We start from the raw sequence: 21,138 nt of genomic DNA on the forward strand, positions 1-21,138 counted from the left end.
CGTTCGAGACTGCAGCAGCACTGCTGCGCCCAGTACGGATTCAGAATAAAGTTCATTGCCCTTGTGCCATGGACTCTACTAAGACTGCTGCAGGATTCTTGCACTTGCGCAGTAGCAGTGAGCATGCGCTTGAATGCTCACAAAGACCAAATTCCCCAAGGAAGCAGTGAAGCGGTATACCGGCTAGGGCTGGCTTATGCCAATCAGGAGTGCTTTCCTACTGAGAGCTGCTACTGTTGCTACTGGCCAATCTAAATCTATATGGGCTTGTGTGCATTGCGTCCCCGGCACTCTGGAACTAAAGATCGTGGTTTCCATCAAACTAGTCTTTATAGCTCGCGTGCCCAACCGCATTGCCGACCAGCACCATGCCCCAGCACGCGCGCAAGTTCACAATTGGAAAAAGTTGTACTTAATCAGCCGGTCTACGTGTACATGCCAGCTACGTATACTGTTAAGGTAGGTTGTCCGCACAAATCGCAAACGAAAAAAAAAAAAAATGTCTGGCTGATGTCCAAGCACTTTTGAATTTGCGTGCTACTTGCTCCTTGCACGCCTTTTAGCACGACTTCTAATGCACCCAAGATTATGGTTGCGGCCACGGTGGTTTCGGCTAAGCACGATTTGGCGGGTTCAAATTCTTTGGCGTGTGACGGAAGTTGAATCAATCCAAAGTGCTGTCGACACCGTCGAACTGCATGTATGGCTTGGAGTCGCCTTGGCCAACCGCCTCATGGCCTTAAAGCTGTAGACAAAGGCTGTGCCTATGATGTGCACGCGATTTATGTGCAAGTATAGGAACGTTGTGGCGCTGTGTTCTTTCACTAAGGGAAGGCGTCAAGTCGGCATGCCTCTTATGAGCTGCCGGCCAAATATTTGTTGTGTTGGTAGCGGTGTTTTTTCGTACGGGCACGACCTCTCCTCCTGGTAAGTACCATATCTGGAAAGGAAGCAAAATGGAATGCGTAGGGGTTTAAGCACATCAGCAGATGTACGCGTAGTAGTTTGCACCAATAAGATGTCATCAGAGTAGTTCGACGAACAGGTGTCAGCGAAAAGGACGTAACGCAGGAGAAATAAAAGCCGAGCGCAACCAGCGGCGATCTCGATACTGGACGCCAGTTGCTAAGAAAGTGGGGGAATGCAAGCTGCAGCAGCGCCAGTCTCAAAGTTGATTTAAGACAGCCTCCAAGCGACCGCAGTGAGAAGGGGGCCTAACGTTCGATTCCAAATAGTCACGGTAGAGGGAACGAACATGACTCCATTTAAATGGAAATGAACTCTGTCATCGTAGCTGCGGCCGCTTCGGTCCACGGGCTCGGGAACATTGCGCGCGTAAGCGCTCTCTGTCCCTGATTGATGATTTGCCGCACCGCTGTGCGAGTGGGACGCGTGGCGCCGTCTTTTGGTGATGGCCGTAACTCCCCTGACAGAACAGCAACTCGCGCCGCCTGACGCCGGTCGCTTACGCCTCTCGCGCTGTTTTAGGCGCTGCCGTTCGATTATTTATACCGATGGTGCGCTCTTTACGCACACTCGCGACCAGATTCGCATTGGAATGTTAATCGAACGGAACCTCTGTTATGTCCTGAGCGCGGTTCACTAAATCTTGCGCACACGGCGAAAAGAGAAAGGAAAACGGGGGAAGTGGGCGGGCGTAGAACGGGGCGGGTTGTCTAGGAGGTGAAGGAGGCGAAGGGTACGCACGGTGTGCTTACGCCGCCGAGTTAATCGGGTTGGCCCGGGCGAGGCTTGAGGCGAGCGGATTGTTTATTGAATAAGCGTATTCACACGCTGTGGCTCTACCTGGCTAGACCGGTCACGATATTAGATTACCGCGACGGTGCGCCGGTGCCGGAGGTCAGGCGGGTCTTCGTCGTTGACGTCCTCTGCTTGAAGTGCGGCTGTCGAGTAATTGGGAACGACCACTCTAGAGTGGCTTTTGTCTTGCCGTCTTTCTCTTTTTTTTTTTTCTGTTCCTTCCGCTGGATGAACTGATTGATCTGTTTTGATCCGTGGCCAACTTCACTTTGCTCTCCTGCTCTCTTGTCGCCGATTATTCTGCGTTGCCCAGTGGGACATATATTTCTTTATTTGCTTTCTTCTAGCAGATGTGTGCGTTAGGAGGATGAAATGACCTCGCCTTGTGGACGTGCACGCTTCGTTTATGTAGGCCTGTTTATGCAGACTGTTAAAAGCGTAGAGGTGGCCGCAGCTGACGGTTGAAAACGACTGCTCCCCTTAACTTCAGGAGTGAAAGTCGTCAATATAAAAAGTTAATTGACATTCCAGGGTGATGTAATTTTTGCTTAAATTTACATCCATGAGTCCTATATGAGCCTTGTTATGAAAATTCCCTTACATGCATGGATACTTGGAGGCACATATCAAAGCTCGAGGTACGTCGGGATGACCGGATGACCTGGTTTATTTCCTCAAACTTTTTTTTTGAGCCTCGTCATAGAGACAACTCCAAGTCTTTCTGCTGCCCTCGCACCTACAGTTCAAAGGAACTTCTTTTTTTTTTTCTCATTACGTTTAGCATGAAGCCAACCACCACACATAAACAGATGTGGGATATATGTGTTAAAAATATTTTAAATTATGGGGTTTTACATGCCAAAACCACGATCTGATCATGAGGCTCGCTGTAGTGGGGTACTCCTGAAATTTGGACCACCTCGGGTTCTTTAACGTACACCTAAATCTAAGTACACAGGTGTTTTCACATTTCGCCCTGATCGAAATGCGGCCGCCGTGGCCGGGATTCGATCCCGCGACCTTGTGCTCAGCAGCCCAAAACCATAGCCACTGAGCAACCACAGCGGGTGGATATATGTGTAGTGGTTTGCTTTGTGTTCAACTTAATTGTAAAAGACATGCACTAACTATCCTAACTACAACTTCTATAAAAGGAAGTTTCTTAATCTTCATTCTTCTTGCAGACAGTGACCCTTTGCTGAAACGGCATCTGCACGCAGTGCCATCAGCATCTATGATGCTAACATCTAATGGCGTTTTTCACTGGTCGATCTTGGGCAGGATTTTTTGCTCCACGGCGGCGAATCCAAATTTCACTGGTTGAGTTGGAGCGGGTTCGCGCTTTCCACTGGTCATTTCGGATCAACTCGCTCCGCGCTGGATCGCTCTCACTTGCTCCGCTGCCGAGGCGCGGATTCGGGAGGAAATAGGACGAGAAGCATGTGGTCACTTCCGCTAGCTGGGAGACTGCGATTTTTGTGGCCCTGGAAACACGGAGCGGAAGTCGATTTTTGTGACATGTACGCACAGACTTCCAGTACGATCCAGCACGGAGCATTTTCACTCTTCGCTGACAGATTAGGATTGGTGAAATGCAAGCACTTGCTCCAGGATTTTAGCGGCCGCTCCAGATCGACCAGTGAAAAACACCAATTATGTATCCGAGATTGAATTTATCAACATGACCAAAGAAATAATTTAAGAAAAAAAAAAGTGCAAGACTAATCAAGACCACCAATAGGCATATTTAATTAGGTGGTAAATTGCGGAACTTTGGTTCCGAATCTTGCTTTGAATCTTGCTTGCGTTTTCAATTTGCAGATTCCTCAGATAACAACGAAAAGGTTTTCCTTGATATCGCTGAATTGCAAAAACAGGAGAATCAATCGCTGAAGCAATATAACTCTTTGTCAGAACACCAGCTGGGTTGCCACATTGGTGCAGGGGTAATCATATATTGGCACATCAACAATATCATCAGCACATTTGGTGCACAAGGGTGCATCTTAGAGTCAATACCCGTAGCCTTATACGTACGCTGTCACTCTCATTAGCTCAACCTGCAGGTTGCTGCTGCATGCTGACTTACGAGCGTTAAGTTGCTCTTGATTGTTAAATTGTATTGCTTGGCATGTGGCTCTCATATCAATTTTCCAAATAGGCTTGGTCATCATCACTTAGACATTTCCTTTCCCTATGATAATCGGTCAAAATGACATCTTGTTCTTGAGTGTACACACAACTGTTTTTTTTTTTTTTGTGTACCTTTTTTTTAATTCTGCTACCCTGTTAAAGTCCAATCATATCAACTAGGAAGGATGAAGCTGCCCTTCTTCTGTCATAGAGAAATATAATGTCAACACTTGGTTTGCATTGTTTGTGTTCGGCAGTTGTAGCTTGTTGGCACATTCAAGCTCTTATCCTTTGCTTTATTTCAACTGCATTGTTGCATTCTTTCAGGTGATGAAGAGAATAGCCTGTCACTGTTCGTGCCGCAGCAGGAGGCCTTAAACCTGGAGGTTCCACGCGGTGGGAGCGCAGACCACAAAGTTCTAGATCCACGAAGGCTCCTTGGTGAATCGCTGGGTCCACCTGCCTCTAAGCGGTTTATTTCTTCTGACGAAGACGGCCTTCTCGCCCACTCTATGCACACAACACACATCAAGATGAACAGCAGAGGTGGGTGCTCTTTCGCGCTTTTGCATGAAGCACTGCAAGCTTAATAATGCGGAAGAAGTGACTTCAGCTTGCTCCTGTGTATGGCTTTATTATCATGTCAACTTTTCATCCAGTTTCATTTATGATGTCCTAATTATTTCCTACATTTCAAATAAACATAACCTGTGGTTTTCACTATGCTTTCTCTGGCTTTCTCCTATGGTTATAACAAAAAAATTTGACCCTTGGTTCCTCTTATTCCTCTTTAATCTTCTTGCTTATGATAAAAACACAACTCACTGTGAAATAATTTTGCATCTGTGTGGCTGCAGGCAATTACAGACAGCAGAGTAGTGGATGAATACAATAATCTGCTATTTATCCAAGTTGTAGAGACAAAAGCAGCTAAAATTGACCTTCTGTTCTGGTGTGTGTAAGGGGAATCATTCCACAGTGATAGGAAAGATGACAGTGCAGCATGAGTTATGGTTGTTTAGCAGTATCCTTAAAACAACTCTTGCAGCAGATTCAGTTGAATGCATGTATGGAATCAAGCAGCCAACCATCCAACACAATGAAGGCTCTTTTAAAGGTTAAGTTAGATGTGGAATAAGGAGAAATATGGCAATGACTGTCAGTTCTGTATTTTTTTTTAAAGTCAAGTATGCATATACTATCGTGAGTAACGTTTCTCATCAAGTAGATGACTTGTATAGCACTGTATGTCAACTGAAAAAGTAGTGCCAGTGAGTGAACCTCTGTCCAGTAGACTCAGAGAATAAATCGCAACATAAAACCTGTACATATAATGTCCACCCATAGGTATCTCTAAAGCTCGCTCTTAGCAATAAGTACTGACAGAAAATGTTTCTTGTTTCTATTGCTTTATTGGATAGCCATCACCCCGGTAGTTACACTATGGAGCCTCAATTCTCTGAAATCACTACAAATAATCTCAACAATTACAATTATCTTTTAATGTGACAAGTTTAAAATGTGTGCCAAGCACAGCACAGGTTCAGATAAAAAAAAAGGAGTCTCATCACGGTCATCGAAACATGCTGTGGCATTCTTGTGGCACAAGATGCCACTGACACATACACATACATGTAATATAGCTGTGCTGCCAAAAGCTGAGTTCCTACATTTAAAAAAGAAGCAAACAACTGGAAGAGCTATTTTGGCAGCATGGCCTAAATGGCTGTGCTGCCATAACCACCAGACTGATTATTTACGATGCCACATGACAGGCACCTCTGCTTTCAATGATGTGATGATTACCCTTTCTCACGTCCGAAACTGCACTGTGCTTGATAGGCATTTTGATTGGGCCCTACAAAAGGTGCTGTAATTATTTCTGGTGCTTTCGAGGAATTGTCTTTGTGCTGCAATTACGGAGTTGACAGGGTCCTCTTTCGTGTAGAGAGCATTGCAGCACCATGTTTTCCCCTGTTTGTGTTGTGTTATATGCATAACACTTGTACAAGTTTACTGTGTTCTATGAATATGAGGTTGACTTGTAGGCTGCACCAGCAGTTCTGCAAATGTGAAACTAGCCGTAACAGGTACATTCCTGCAGAAAGCTTTTCTAACAAGCATGGAGTATTTTCCCAGTGCTGTCGTGTTGCATGTGTATGTACCTCATTGTGCAGAGTAGAGACTGGCGTATGATAGTGTAGGCTGTTTTCACAACTCTGAAAACAAACATAAACACACCGAAATTGGTGCATTTCCGCTGATAGCTTTAGTACCAATTGAGCACAGGCTACTCTCACAGTCCTGCAAGCAACGGAAAGTGCCTGAGCCTATGCTTTTCTACAAAACACTTCATGTGAGCATGGCAGTGGCCAGTATCGTCCTAAAAGACGGTCACCTATACCATCTTCGACTGTGCTGATAGCCGTGCATGCGTGTCTACGACTGCACATTTCCTGAGACTTCTGTCATGCTACAACTATCAGCGGCAAATTATTTGGCTTCACCTGTGGGGCATAGCACCGTGGTTTGATATGCTTTTTTGTTAATTGAATAAACAAGAAAATTGAATATGTAAGCAAAAAATAAGTAGAACATATTCATTAATCTATACTACTTGTTTTGCAATGAATTAGCTGTGTTTACAAAAGTGGATTATACTTCCAATGGATTCTTCAATTTTCTTATGTTTTGTTTACCCATTCTTGGGCCACTGCATATATGCGCATTCTTGGCCAATGATTCATAATGGGCATGTGCCACTGTTATACAAGGGAAATAGAAGCCCTAACTGTATTCAAATGCATGTTTCTTTGCCTTACGCCACCACAGTTTCATGTTTGTCAATTGTCCATTTGGTCTGTGGGCATCTCGCTTAATAGAATAATAATAATAGAACACAGCAAATCGGTTTATATTGCATGTTCGCCCATCTGTGTGTCACATAGGAAAATATTAACTCGCAACATAAAAGCTGCACATATAATGTCGGCTTGCAGACCTGTTAACCAGAGTAGCAGATGATATTGAACAGCTTCATTGATATTCTTGTATTTGGGCTGCCCATTTCTTGGCCAGTGGAGTTTGTGCCACCAGATGCCCCAACTTATCTAGCATAGAATTTTGACAAACAGCGGAGTGGCAGTGAGCGACCCTTTCTTCTGAGTTATGAGACAATTAATCAATAATAAAACCTGTGCTTACAGCGTCAGCAAGTAGTATCTCTAAACCTCACATATCGTAATGGGTAAGAGCATGATTATTAATGGCTTCAATAAATGTTTCGAATTTCTTATATTTGGTCTACCCAATTCTTGGGCCACTGGATATGTGCTGATTTTTGGCCAATCTTCCAGAATGGGTACGCACCACTGTGACTAGACTTATAGAAGCCTTGAATGTATTTAGGCACGTTGTACTTCTCTATGCATACGTCTCTCATCACCATTCTTCACACCAGAAGCGTCGTGCATCGCATTCGTCCTCATGACAGAGACCGTGCACATGTCATTCACTACCGCTGCTATCTCAATAACTTAAACAAGCCTCACATTGTTTCACTTGCAACATTGCATTGGACCTGCCAATGCTTTTTTTAAAACCAAGCTAGGATGCTGCTTATGTGCTAAACCTGATGAGCACTTCCTGGATAAAGAGAAAAGAAGGGGGGTTAAAAAAAAGATGGCACTTATTCTTTATTGTCCTCTGCTTGATTGAAGGACGCCTATGTAATTTCACGCAGGTGACGGCAGAGGCCAGGCTGACAATTCCATGTCTGTGACCATGGAAGTAAATGGCATCATCTACCATGGAGTCCTATACCCACAGTCACACAGAAACAGGCTCTCCTAGGTTGCACACCTGCTTGCAGCAATGCTGGACTCTTTTTGGAGGCAGCCTGTCAACCAAAACATTGACGAATGAAATGTGAGTGCACCAAGGACAAGAGACTGAAAACTGCTGCATCCCCTGACAATGGCAAAGCTGATCTCCACTCCAAGCCGCCATGTTGTTGTGTGCAGCTATCTCTTCCGCCTCAATTCTGCCCTGTGCGCACTGACAGCCCACTTGTTGGAAAGTTGTGCATTGCGTGCGTGTATGTGTGTGTGTATGTGTGTGTATGCATGTTTGTGTGCAGTTGTCGATATGCACTTGCTCATGGTAGCAGTGTCCTTTTTCTTTGTTTCTTTATTTTCCAACGCTATTGTACATTAAATTTTCATCCTGGTTTACTTTTTTTTTTTGCTATTTTATGCTGATATATATATAATCTTTTACATCATTTTTTTTACTGGTTAGTATACACTTCACACTGCATCTGACTGGCATCCAGTGCTTGTTCCTCTTTTGTTCTTCTTAAAGAAATTCATATAGGATTACTGCCAACTCCCTCACGTGCATTTGTACAGTGACCTGCATTTTTAATCTAACCACTTTAAATGAAGATGCAGCACTTATCACTGCTTCGTTCTCACTCAGATTTCATCAGTGGATAGAATTTTCGGTGTGTACTATGACAACAAGACAATTTTTATCATTGTTAGACTTTTTTTATCCAAACTTTTATTTGCTGACAGGCGATTGGCACCCATTGATATCTATGCAGCAGATTGCTTCTGCATTGGAATGGTGTGCTTACAATGAATATTGCAAACATTCTTTTAATTAACCGGACATGCAAGCATGCCACCTACTTCATTCAGCACCGATAACCAAAAAAAAGGTTGATGTAGATTGGAAATTTGAGAAAAAAAGCACAGGTCACGCTATGTTGTTTCAGTAAAAACAACTTTCCTTTCATAACTCTTCCTGCAGTAGCCCTGTTTGAATGTGTGTAACTTAAGATGTTTACGCTGTGCAAGCTTGAACAGCTGTGAAATATGAAATTCTTCAGCACTTGCAAGCCAGTATTATTCGGGGGTACTGTCATGGCTTGTCTGGATGAGGTGTAAGAGATTATGAGCGAGGGTCCCACTAGCCTTTTTTCCCCTTAAATGTTCCGTCACTTATCAAAGGAAGACAGATAAAACAGCAACAGTATGAGACTACAATTATTCTTCTAAGAAAAATCTGCAGTGAGAAAATGAAAGGCATGTTTTTTTTACAGTTAAACAAGTTTCACAAGTTCTGAGTGGTTCTTTTGAGTTCTCATCTAATAGCCCCTTTACCTGGAGGGAGTCAGGTGCTTTTGTTGGGATGCATTTTCTCTCCAATCAAAATTTCTGTAACACATGTTTGCCACTAAAATAATGGACACAGAAAAGTAGAAATACAGTCAAACCTCGATATAATAAACAAGTATATAACGAATTATCGGATATAAAGAAATAAATGAAAATTTCTCGCCAGTAATAATGTGTAGCGAATATATGCTTATAACGAATATAGGATATAACGAATGTATTTTCGTGTCGGATACGACTTCGTTATAACGAGGTACAACTGTATTGACAACACAGCTGGATACAGCACTAGGTGACATACGTTCCTGTGTGTGTCCATTTTACTATCCTGTAGTTTTTATTAAGAGTCGTGTGTCCAAGAGATGGCAAGTTATTGTAAATATACACATTTTAGACACTTGCGTTCGTTGGAACACATTGAAAATTCGGAGAGAATGTCTATCCGTGAGTGAATGAGGCAAAAATTTCCACATTTGGTATTGCTCTCTGTGTTTTCTTTTTCTACGTTGACTTAGTATTTTGTGCATATATTTTTGCACATTGCATCTTCATTGTCCTTCAACACTTGTTGCTCTTGTAGCAAAAGTACATTTGTCTGGTGTTTTTACAGCAGACTATATATCCAAGACCTCGCAGTCTACTGCAAGTATATGGAATCCTAGCTTTCTCTTAGGCACAATGCTGATTGGATTGGGAAAACATTTATTGAGCCTGCTGAGAAACTTTTGTGAGTGGCCCCGCAGACATTGCTGGTGGTCCAATATAAGTTCACTCAATGGTGCACTGGTTCAGTGCAGGACCTGGTTCATTTGGTCGACACACTTATTGAATGTTGCATTGCTCGGGGAGACTGGTATAACTAGCTTGCCCAGGTTTACACTGAAATTGCAGACACAAGTAACATTTTGCAGTGAGTGTTGTTTATGGCACATTCAACTGGTTGTCTTAGAATGCTCTGGCTCTGCTAGAAAAGTTGTGCAAGGCCACTTTAAAGCTGTATTATTGGAGTGTGCGGGTGTAGTAGTGGTAAGCTGGCTTCATTATCCCTTTAACTGGCAAGGTAAAAAAGATTTGACCTAGAATGGTTTTATTGCTTAGTTCTTGTTTACTTTGCTCAAATACATACCAATTGAAATATTGAACGGTTTCTCTAAAAACTAAGCGAGATACAGTAGGTCAAAATTATTGTTGACCAGGTGGTAAAAAGTAAATGTATGGTCCAAAACTAGTCTCTGGCACTTGCCATGGCAAGGTCAATGTGTGTTCTTGAGATGCACGGTTATGGAGTTAAAAAATAAGAGCTTGCTTAAAAAAGGGGGGGGGAAAATCGCATTGGCAAGAATATGACCCCCAACGACGAAGCCTTCAGGTTTTATGACCAATACATCTGCTGCTGCTCATGCTCGACATTTTAGTGAATACCACTGTTGAGCAGGTACATAAATAAAGCTAAATTGAAAGGCACAAACTAATATTTGAAGTGCTGCCGCCGGGTACCTACCGGTATAATAGGTACAAGCGCGCTCCTGGCCTGGTGCTCGGCCATTATGGGACCTTAACACTTGGAAAGGGGTGTTTGACCTCAAACCGAAGGCGTTCCCACCTCAATAGGTGCATGGGGCGCCACATGGAAAGTGACCGCCATGGGAGCGGCCCAGACATCACTTTTTTTCGAGCTCACGAGGGTTTCGACGGGAATTCAGGGACCAGGCTCCTTTCCCAAGCGTAATCGCCCCTGAAGGAAGCCGAACGCCAGGCCGGGGTGCGCTTGTACCCATTTGATCCTGTGGGTGCCCGGCGGCGGTGGGAATCGAACCCACAACCTCCCGCAGCCGAGGCGGGCGCTCTACCACTAGGCCACGACTTAACCATAATGACCATAACCCTTGGTCGTATGGTCGTTAAAGCCAAGTTCCGTTTGCAATAAAATTGTTTGATTTCTTGTGGTACTTTTGCAACATTGCGAGGGCATTCTCAAGCGACCAGTTGAATGTGCCAGTAGCATCATGCTTGGATGCAGTACTGTTATGTGTGGAAGGACAAATCACGTGATAATGCCAGACCAGAAAAGTAGTTGAAGGCAAAGCTGTTGTACTGATGCATGAAGGCAAATGAGACGAGTGATGCTTGCCTTGTTAAAAGCTTTGCTTTGAAGCATGAACGAAATAAACTAGCCCATGAGAATATTCTGAGTTGGAAAAGTGGATTTTCTCACTGGAAGAATGGTGTACCATCATGCATATTGTGTTAAATGCCACAGAGTCCACATAAGAGCCGTGGAGTACAGACGGCTGGAGGGAAGAGGAATTACACATGGGGGGTGCTTTTAAAGACATGCACCGCCATGACCACAAGTGTCGCTGGGTAACACACAGAAGGCTAGATTCAATACACATACACAAATACCCAAGAAAATCTTTGGGAGGATGACTGCGGCATTTGTTCAATGGTAGAACATGCAAGCATAATGTGGAAGATAAGGGTTCAGCTCCCACCTGCGACAAGTTGTCTTTTCGTCTACTTTCATATACTTTATCATTTCTATATATCAATTTAAAAAAGAAAATTAGTTGTCCCTGTGCTATGCCTGGCTACATTGTCTTCTGTCTTCATCTAATTGCAACAAACAAAAAATCTAGTCCTTCGTTTCCCCTTATTCTTCTTGCTCATGTGCTTTTTCATCCATTCTATGTACAACAGTCACAGAGGCATGCTTTGCAAGATTTTCTTCCAAATTTTAGTAAATATCTTGCTTTCATGATAAGGCATTCTTATCCTTTGTTTCGCTTCATCTGCATTCTTTCTTCTACCACCAGCAGCCCCAGAAAGTAGTTTTCCGTCTTTTAAAATTGTGTTATGCAATAAATTGCTAGGGAGCTTAACATGTATCCATAGCCCGCAGCTCTGTCAGTACATTCTACGTGGTTTACTTTGTGCTATGCTTTGTCTGCTCTGGAAATGGTGGAATGTTGATGCTGCATGACATATCATCTAGCAATCTAGCAAGAATTGGGCAGCTGTGAGAATAACCGTTTACAAGATGGTAGCTGTCCCTTAAAACAGCTGCAGCTATGGCAACTCAGTATGGCCATTGTCAGTGACAATGTCTTTTTTATTCTGCTCATGTAGGTCTCGTTTTTTTTTTTTTTCATTTAACCATAAATTTTTGTGGTCATATCTGCAATACAATTTTTTTTTATGTCAGCAGAGGTCATTGTCCCTGTACCAAATACAAGTGATTCCACATAACCTTCAAAGCAAAGGAAAATATACAGGAAAAAATACTAGACTTGTGATGCTCGATCAGATGGGCCAAGGCATCCAGGACGTGCTTGTCGACTTGCAGTTGCAGCCTGTTCAGCAATTTGGGGGCCATGGAGTGGCAGTGAGCGAACCGGGTTCTTCTAGTCAAGGTCCTCAGTTCAATTTCTCGCCCAAGCCACTGCATTTCTCACACTTGGAGTGGTGCTTGAATAAAAAAATAACAGAGAAAGAAAACGCTGCCAAGAGCCAGTAGGTGCAACCACATTATGAAAGCCCGCTGGGCTTTAAAAAGACACTCTTTGGCCAGAACCGAAAAAATTGACCTTTGTCTCTTAACAAACCCTACAATTATTTGGGACCTTTGCATTAAACTACGAGTGCATCTTCATTGCAGAAATGCAGAAGTCCTAGGGCATGTGGCTTTCGGTGAGCTCTGGAATGAACTTAATTTGCGGCATGTCCCATCTGGCGGTCTACGACTATGTGGCATCCCATTCTGTCAGATTCTTTGCCACACTGCTACACTTTCAGAGTAAAACTAGCAATTTTTTTCTTTCTTTTACTGCGGTTTCCTGCTGCTAGCCTGACCGAGCAGCGTATGTCACATCTTGTCTTCTGCGGCCAATGTACGCAGCCATTGTTCTTTATGTCGGTGCAGCCGTTTTGCTGTTGCGTGTTCAACTGATATTTAGTGTGGCTATGTTAAAGCAACAAAGCAGGAAACCATCTGGCATGAGACCCTCAAATGTACTTCTAGTGCACTTTTAATGGCGGCGTAAATGAATGGAGCATTTCTGCAGGACCCTTCATCGCACCGTCATGATTGCAACAGAATGTGAACTGCTTTAAACTTCTTGTTCCATTTGGCACTGCAAGAATATGGGGGCAGTTGAAAGAAAAAATAGTCTGCTCCAAAGTTTGTATGCACATAGTGCATTGATTTCTGAAATGAAAGGTCTGCGATTGATTTATGTACAGTGTAGACCGCTTATAACGTAAGTCGCCGGAGTCGCGAATATCTGCACTATAAGCGGTACCGCACTATAACCAAAGCAACAATTTTCAAGGCCCACACTCATGCAAAGCATGTGCACCGAGCCGCCACGCGTATGCAACAGTCGAGGAATGTGGCTAGAACGTTTGCATTCAATTTACAGTCGAATCTCGTTAATTCGAAATAATTCACGCGGCGGCGCCTCTGACTGGCATTGCTCCGGCACCACCATAGAGTAAAAGCTTAGGAGAGCCCCCTCAATGTCGCGTGCGAACAAAACAACAACAACAACAAAAAAACAAAGAAAGAAAAGAAAAAAAAACGCGGCGGAAATTTCGCCCTCTCTCAAATGGCAAAGTCGCCGATTCTGCGTTGCGCCGGAAGATGCGTGTACGTGCCGACGTCTCAGCCACGCTACTGTAGCCACGCGTAGAAAATGGCAGTGAACCCTTCATTCTCCTTTATGCTTCCTCTACTTTCTAGTCACGTGTTGACCTTGCACGCTGTGGCTACAGCGCAAAGGGAAGCAGCGGCGCTGTCCCAGGCCAGCCAGCGAAACTGCCCACGCCGGCAAACGCCCACTTCCCAATAACTGCAGAAAGCAAAACTTCGGGGAGCTGGCGCCGGGCCAGCTGGAGCGGCGGCGCCTGCACGGCGGCGGGCGTGCACGGTGACAGTTGAAAGTGAGGAAGTTACGAGGGAGGGCGAGGGGAGCCACCGAAACGGCGGAGTTGCCGAGGTGAAATCCGCTTCTCTGCGACCCTCCTCCCTCACATTCCACGGTCTCCGCGTGCGTCCTTCGCTGCGCCATGCCGGCGCCGCCCGCTCCCCGAAGTTTCGTTTACTGCCGTTATCGTGAAGCGAGCATTGGCCGGCATTGGCAGTTTCGTCGCCCTCGCTCGCTATGTGCGCCTGCGCGCCGTGATATTTCACGACTCGCACTCAAGATTCTGGTTTCAGCCTCACTGGCTGTTCGTTCACACCACGTGCCCTTCTCCTCCACTTCATCTCTTTCTTCCTCGAGCACTCCTTGGGGCGCCCGTTTGAGGGGAGCGTTCGCCGTCTCCACTGACTTCCGTACTCCCAGGCAGCCGCACTGTAACCGGTATTTCGTTTTCCGCAACTGCACTATAAGCGATACGTGTATACATGGAGTGCTATGGGAAAATTAACGGGAGTCTGAAAAGACCGCACTATATCCGGTCCTGTACTATAAGCGGTTACGTTATAAGTGGTCTATACTGTAGTTTAACGTCACTAAGTAACACATGGCTTAAGAAAGTGGAGCGCTCCGTGATAATTTTGGCCACCTGGGATTCTTTGTTGTGCACCTAAACCCGACTACATGAATATTTGAGTAATCACAGCAGCGGAGCACTATAGCCACTGAGCAACCACGGCAGGTAAATGAAAGGTTTAGGTGCATGATAAAGAACTTCAGGATGATCAAAATTAATGAGGGGATTGCTGCTATGGTGCGCCTCATAGCTAACCGCACAGCTTTGGAGCTTAGAAACTCATCTGTCATTTACTTTGACTTGATGAACAATGACATATCCATGATCATTTTTGTTTTGCATAAACATCACATACTAGCTGATGTCATCTGGGATAACTTTTAGGAAGAAGTGCAAGAACAAAGGCTTTCATTCAGCAGACTGCCAGTGGTAGAACCATGAAAGCAGAGTACTTAAGGCGAAGACAAAAGAGAGATACGCACATTGTTAATTGGGCATATGTCTTGCATACAGTGGTTCAATGGCTAAATTAGACTAAACAGGAATAGTAAGCTCAGCTGCTTTAGTAAACTACGCTCTAGCAGAACGGACACCCTTTCCATGAGATCAGGCTTGGTGAAAAGTTCATCTTTAGTGTCCTTTTTAAAGCAAACTGCAACATCATTTCAGTTTGGTTAAATTTATTATCAATGAGTAGCATAGGCTATTGAAGCTATCCTGGGAAGCTACAAAGCTGATAGTCATCTTTCTTATTAACAGCCTTAATAGCACTCAAGCATACAATGCATGCAGCTAGTGGTTAGCAGATGGAACATCTTTCAAAATTTTCATTGCTTCGCAGGCGCTGTCTAACCTTGTAGGTAATGCGAAGGTGCCACACTGGTTCTCACTCAACGTTCTGGGTTCTGTCATTTCTGGCAAGTAGAAATGGTGGCATATTTTAAAATCGGTTCTCATGAGATTTTCATGGTGGCATTTCAAACTTGGCATTTCAAACGTTTCCACAGAGCTACACTGTGCTACAGTTTCAGATTCTTTATCTGCAGTGTCTTAAATTATGCTTTTTGCACGATCCAAGATTTTATGGCAGTTGGCCTTTCAAGCATTCCCACAATAATGCCCCCACTCTTTCCTTCTCCTGCCACCTGAGTCCACATGGCTTGGCTGTTGTGTTGCCTGTTATAAGCATTTTGCATTAAAGGGGCCCTGAAACACTTCCTAAACGTAATAAAAAAATCGTTGCCGATGTGTTAACGAGGCTCCTGTGAACATGTGAGCCAAATATTATTGCACTGTATGCAGCAGGGAATTTACAATCTCGTGTCAATAACAGTGAAGAGTCGCTTGCTCTCGCATTCGCAATGTCACCATTAAAAGCAGTAGGAAAACCAATGCTATTGCCAGATTTCATGATTGCAAGAACATTCTAAGTAATACATAATTTCTAATTTTCAGTTAAATAAATGAAAAATATAAATGTTTGCAATCTCAAAAAGACAAAAAGTCATTTCATCTTTGCACTGCACATAGCTGCGTCTGCTGCGCGTGGCCTCGGAGATGGCAGCGATGTGCTGCATAGCACAGTCTACCACGGCTGCCGCGGGTTGTCACGGTGAGCCCTTTTGCCACCGCGGTATTCAACTTTTGGCTGGGGCTTTACTCTCTTGTCTTTCCCGCTGTGTAGCTTCCAGCACGCTAGCAGAGATGAAAAGAGAGAGAAAGAAGATGGATATAGGTGTGATAACTGCACTTATAGATGGAGGATTAAACAAATTTTTGTGGCATGAGATCCATGGGACGACATACTTTAATAGTTAAAGGGAAAATGAGACATCCACCCAAATGTAGCAATTGCTACAAAGGAAACCCATACGGGTTCCTCGAAAGAAAGCCTCGCAGTTGAAGAAAAATTCGTCCTGGTCCGGGACTTGAACCCGGGACCACCGCCTTTCCGGGGCAGCCGCTCTACCATCTGAGCTAACCAGGCGGCTAGCAGATGGCAGGGCGAAGTCGAATTTGTCAACAACTCGAAGCAAAGGCAAGTGTTTGACCTAATAGTTCAGTGGAAACCCGCTAGGTGGAGAGAAGTAATTAAACGGAAAATGAGACATCCACCCAAATGTAGCAATTGCTACAAAGGAAACCCATACGGGTTCCTCGAAAGAAAGCCTCGCAGTTGAAGAAAGCCTCGCAGTCTCATTTTCCCTTTAATTACTTCTCTCCACCTAGTGGGTTTCCGCTGAACTGTTACGTCAAATACTTTAATAGTGTGGCCATTTCTTGATTAGTTAGAAAAGTGTTTCGGGGCCCTTTTAACAGTGACACATGGCGGTGCTATTTCTTCCATTGATATATTTTTTTTTTTTTTTGTGCTCCACCTCTGCAGGCAGCATGTCTAACTGAAAAAAAAAAGAGGTGGAGGGGGGGGGGGGGGGCAAATACTGCATCCAAGCATGGTATTAAAGAAAACTTACCATGGCATGTCATCTCTGTATATGATTTGAATGAAATGAGTGTGAAGTTCAGCCAGGCAAGCTTTTTATATCCACTAACTGGGGCAATGCAATGTTGAGTATTTTGTTTCTTATTTCTTTTCTTCCTATTGCTGTACAATGTGTCTGCATTTCTTCAATTACTATCACTGTGGACGACTTTCCCTTCCGGGTTGTTAAGGCATTTCTTGTGCACCTGTTTTAATCTTCATGTTTTCTGCAGATTTACTGTCCTTCATTCATCTCGATCTTTGTATGATCAACAGAAAATCCAACCGTCTTGCTTTTATTCTTTGAATCAGATGTTATTTGATCCTCATAGTTGATGAAAATTGGTGAATAGGTGTGCTTCATTGTTCTGTCTCTGTGATGAGTCTTATTAAGCAACGTAATAGTAGAGTGCAGTCATGTTATGGAATTTGTTCTAGCTTTGGATGAATCTTCTGGCATGTAAGCTGTCTGGCTTATTTAAACTGTCACTGGGAAGCAGTTCTGGTTCAGGCATATTGAGCAGAATTATTCCTCTATGTTGACAGTTTAAGTCCACATGTAGACTATTCTCATTGGTAGGCACAATGATAAGGCTTGATCCTCAGTTTTGTTGCTTTTTTTACGTAAGAAGTATAGTGCAGTCAGTTTCTCTACCTTCATGTTGTGTGAAAAATTCCACTTTGATGCTGTGGCATTACGGATTATGTCTATCACCGTTGTTCATTTCGCTTTTCAACATCAGATGCACTCGTATCTTCAGCTGGCACTACACATTGTATACCTCCAAAGATGAAAGTGTTTGGGATCATGTGTAATAAAAGATGCAAGTGTTTGGGATAATGTTTAAGAAAAGGTGTGCTAAGACATCTCGGGATACACACAGTGTGAACAAACAAGATCACAGATGAAGGGAAGCAAATCATCATAGATGCATAAATGAAAGTCTTGTTTGGCGAGCTTTCTTGAAATTTTATTTGAAGCGGTCATTTGGATTAAACAAATTTTGTGTTCAAAAGCTTTCCAACTTAAACTGAAGCATCATGTTTTTCCCTTCATCGATATTGTCATTTGTGGAAGCTGTTTTTATCCTAGAGGTGTACCAACTCGGACGTTTTTAGATCTTGAAGACTCTGCTTGATGAACTATCAGAGCAGAACAGTGATGCTTGTTATTGAATTCTTTGAGTTTTAGTGACATTGTTGGCTAATACATGGTGCTCTCTTTATATATGGTACGGGCAGTGCAATCAAAGGCTACCATGTGAGAATTTGTAAGAAAAAGCAAAGCTGCGATGTTACTCAATCCTGTGAATAATGCCCCCTACTAATGGCAGTTGGGGTAGCTTGGGCTTGCAATCAAAATTCGATCCGTATGTCGTAGGCTTCAGATTTTGTCCTTAGATTATATTAAATGCACCTCGTAAACTTTTTTTGCACAGCCGCATAGCTTGTACCTGTTTTCTTTATTTCACGAGTTTTGGCATTACAGATAGCTGTACTAAAAACAGAGTAGTTCTATGTGACTTGCTCATCAGGTGCAAGAACATGAATACAATTAGTGGCTTTTCTTAAACTTTGAATGAGGATCGCCAGAATTCACTTGATTTAACTGAAATAGAAAAGCCACCAGAACGCTCAACCCACTTCATTATAGGAATCTCAGGGATCTCTTCTGGTCTCGAAGAGGCACATGTATGTGTGCACATCATGTTTGTGTGAAAGTGTCTGAATGTCTTCATTTGTCTGTCATTCACTCGTTTTATGAATCAGTTCACCCTAGCAAGTGTCAGTTACACAATATGTTATGGCACTGCCCTGCCAATGTGTAGCATATTTCTCTCTCTTCCATGCACCGTGATGTTGTTATTCAAAGCCGCCTTTTATGTGTAGTCAATTGCTTTTTTCTTTCTTTCTCAACATTTGTTTTTGTAAAGCTTATTCACCAAACATATGCAACTTTCGAGTCTTGTCATATGACTTGTCATCAATGGTTGGTTTTCTTCTGGCCAGAAAGCATACCTACAAAACTTTGCAGTAAATTTGACAGCAAGCAATGGACAGGTTAACAAGTGTGTTTGCTGAAGTGTAATACGTTCACTCCTGTGACGGGCAGTGCTCTGACTAATTGTACTGCTTCCAGTTTGAAAGCCATGGAACTCTATGGTGTTTGGCTGCTGAGCACGAGGTCACGGGATCGAATCCCGGCCACGGCGGCCGCATTTCGATGGGGGCGAAATGCGAAAACACCCGTGTACTTAGATTTAGGTGCACGATAAAGAACCCCAGGTGGTCCAAATTTCCTGAGTCCCCCACTACGGCGTGCCTCATAATCGGATCATGGTTTTGGCACGTAAAACCCCATAATTTTTAAAGCCATGGAACTCAAAAACCATGTCGTGGTCACTGCATTTTTACTATATATTGGTCTTACCAGTGCGCTTTCTTGAAGTTTGTTTCCAAGAATGCGGGACACCTCACATTTTTATTCCTCTTCTATTTTTATTGCCTCTTGCTTCAGTACGAGACGCGTTTCTCCTGCTCTGTTTATTTCACAGCTACTACTACATTAGTTCTTGCTGCACTTTTTTTTATAAGCTTTGAACCCTGCCTTCCTCAATTTATTTTCTTCATTTATGTTGTGAAAGAGTGGAAAGAGACAGTGGGTGTCATTTATGATAATATTATTGTTTCTATTTAAATGTGAGTTGTTTTTATATGTTATGGAGAAAAAATAAAAATGTAACTTTATGTTGTTGCCCCAGAGCATACATTATGCGGTCACAACAACACCTGCTGGCCGGAAGTGGTGTGTGCACCATAGAACCAATCCGTCCATTCAGGAGGAAAGGCCTGACTAATGGGGCTGAAGTGTGACGCCTGACGTCTTTCTTATTGTCGCAGTTCTTTTTATGCGACCTGTGTATATAGCACTATTTTAATGCTTGAGAGGGCCTCATTTGCCATGTGTTCGTGCACTATTTTTTTCCTGCCTACCCTGGGACATAACTGTTCTCCTCAGGATATTTTACATCTCCTAAACTTTTTCTTTCATCACTTGTTTAACTGTATTTGCTGAAGTAACAAAGAGTGAAGAAAATTTGTGCTGTTGTGTGCTTATATGTCATGACGGCAACAGTGTTTCAGCCCACCGTTTATTTATACAGTGTCTTTGGGAGCCTCTCCAGTCATGCTCCTTTTAGTTTCTTGCTTTCAATTTTTAGCCTTTATGCAATATAATGTGTATGTATTGCGTCTTTCTGACAGGAGTGTACGTGTGCTTTCTGATTACGAGATTCATGATGAAACTGTTTACAATCTTCAGTTTTCCAGTTTCTGAGGATTGAGCCTTGTGTATGTACTCTCTGATTTGGTAATCGGAGCTTTCACATACTGGTCTGATCAAATAGGTAGTTTTTTTTTTTTTTTCCAGTCAGGAGCGCAGATCTGTTAAACTTTGCATGGTGCAGTACAGTGCTGTGAATGTTGGTGCCGGGAAAGTCTAAAAAGTGCAAGGCAGGCCTCTTCACTTACTTAGTTCTCTTTGAAATATGGTTTTACACATTTGGGACGCGATTATGTAGTGATGCCTTCCGCTCGATTTGTTGCCACTTTTATCATCCACCATACATGGTTGGCTGATCCTATTGATAGCACACGCGAAGCAATCACTCCACTGACGAAGTGCAAAGAGGAGTAGCATCAAAAAAGGCGTAGCTACAAGATCGCGGCGAAAAGTAGCAGAGTAGTTTGCATGATGAGCAGTTTACATGCAGTTTACATGATGAAAATAGGCTGTGTTGCACAAATAAAGCTGTGTTGCTATTGGACATGGTTAAAAGCTAAACTACAAAATAATAAGAATAAAGGTAATATGCACGAATGTTAGGTATTTTACATTGATAATTTACAAAAGAACAATGCATAACTCTTTACATGTACTGACCCTAATCAAAACTTATGGCCCTTGGTTTTAAAGTAGTAAACTTAATTTCCTTTGCATTTACAGTACTCATGGCATTTAAGATTAGTTCACTTTTTTACTCAATAAGTGCGCAGGCCTTGGAAATAACTTGTCTGAGTAAC

At 43.2% G+C, this 21,138-nt stretch overlaps 1 protein-coding gene across 14 annotated transcripts in view; it reads left to right on the forward strand.

The window, feature by feature from the left end:
* The window catches only part of LOC119442992 (AT-rich interactive domain-containing protein 3C), a 239,803-nt gene extending 225,405 nt beyond the window's left edge, over positions 1 to 14,398 (forward strand). For all 14 annotated transcript variants that reach the window (XM_049662499.1, XM_049662503.1, XM_049662508.1 and 11 more), the window contains 2 exons: positions 4,222 to 4,440; positions 7,637 to 14,398. In XM_049662499.1, coding sequence (XP_049518456.1) covers positions 4,222 to 4,440; positions 7,637 to 7,746 — 329 coding nt within the window. In that variant the 3' untranslated portion in view covers positions 7,747 to 14,398. The remainder of the gene's footprint in view (positions 1 to 4,221; positions 4,441 to 7,636) is intronic.
* Positions 14,399 to 21,138: the final 6,740 nt, after the last annotated feature.

The sequence above is a fragment of the Dermacentor silvarum genome, chromosome 2 (genome assembly GCF_013339745.2).
Source record: "Dermacentor silvarum isolate Dsil-2018 chromosome 2, BIME_Dsil_1.4, whole genome shotgun sequence".
NCBI lineage: Eukaryota > Metazoa > Arthropoda > Arachnida > Ixodida > Ixodidae > Dermacentor > Dermacentor silvarum.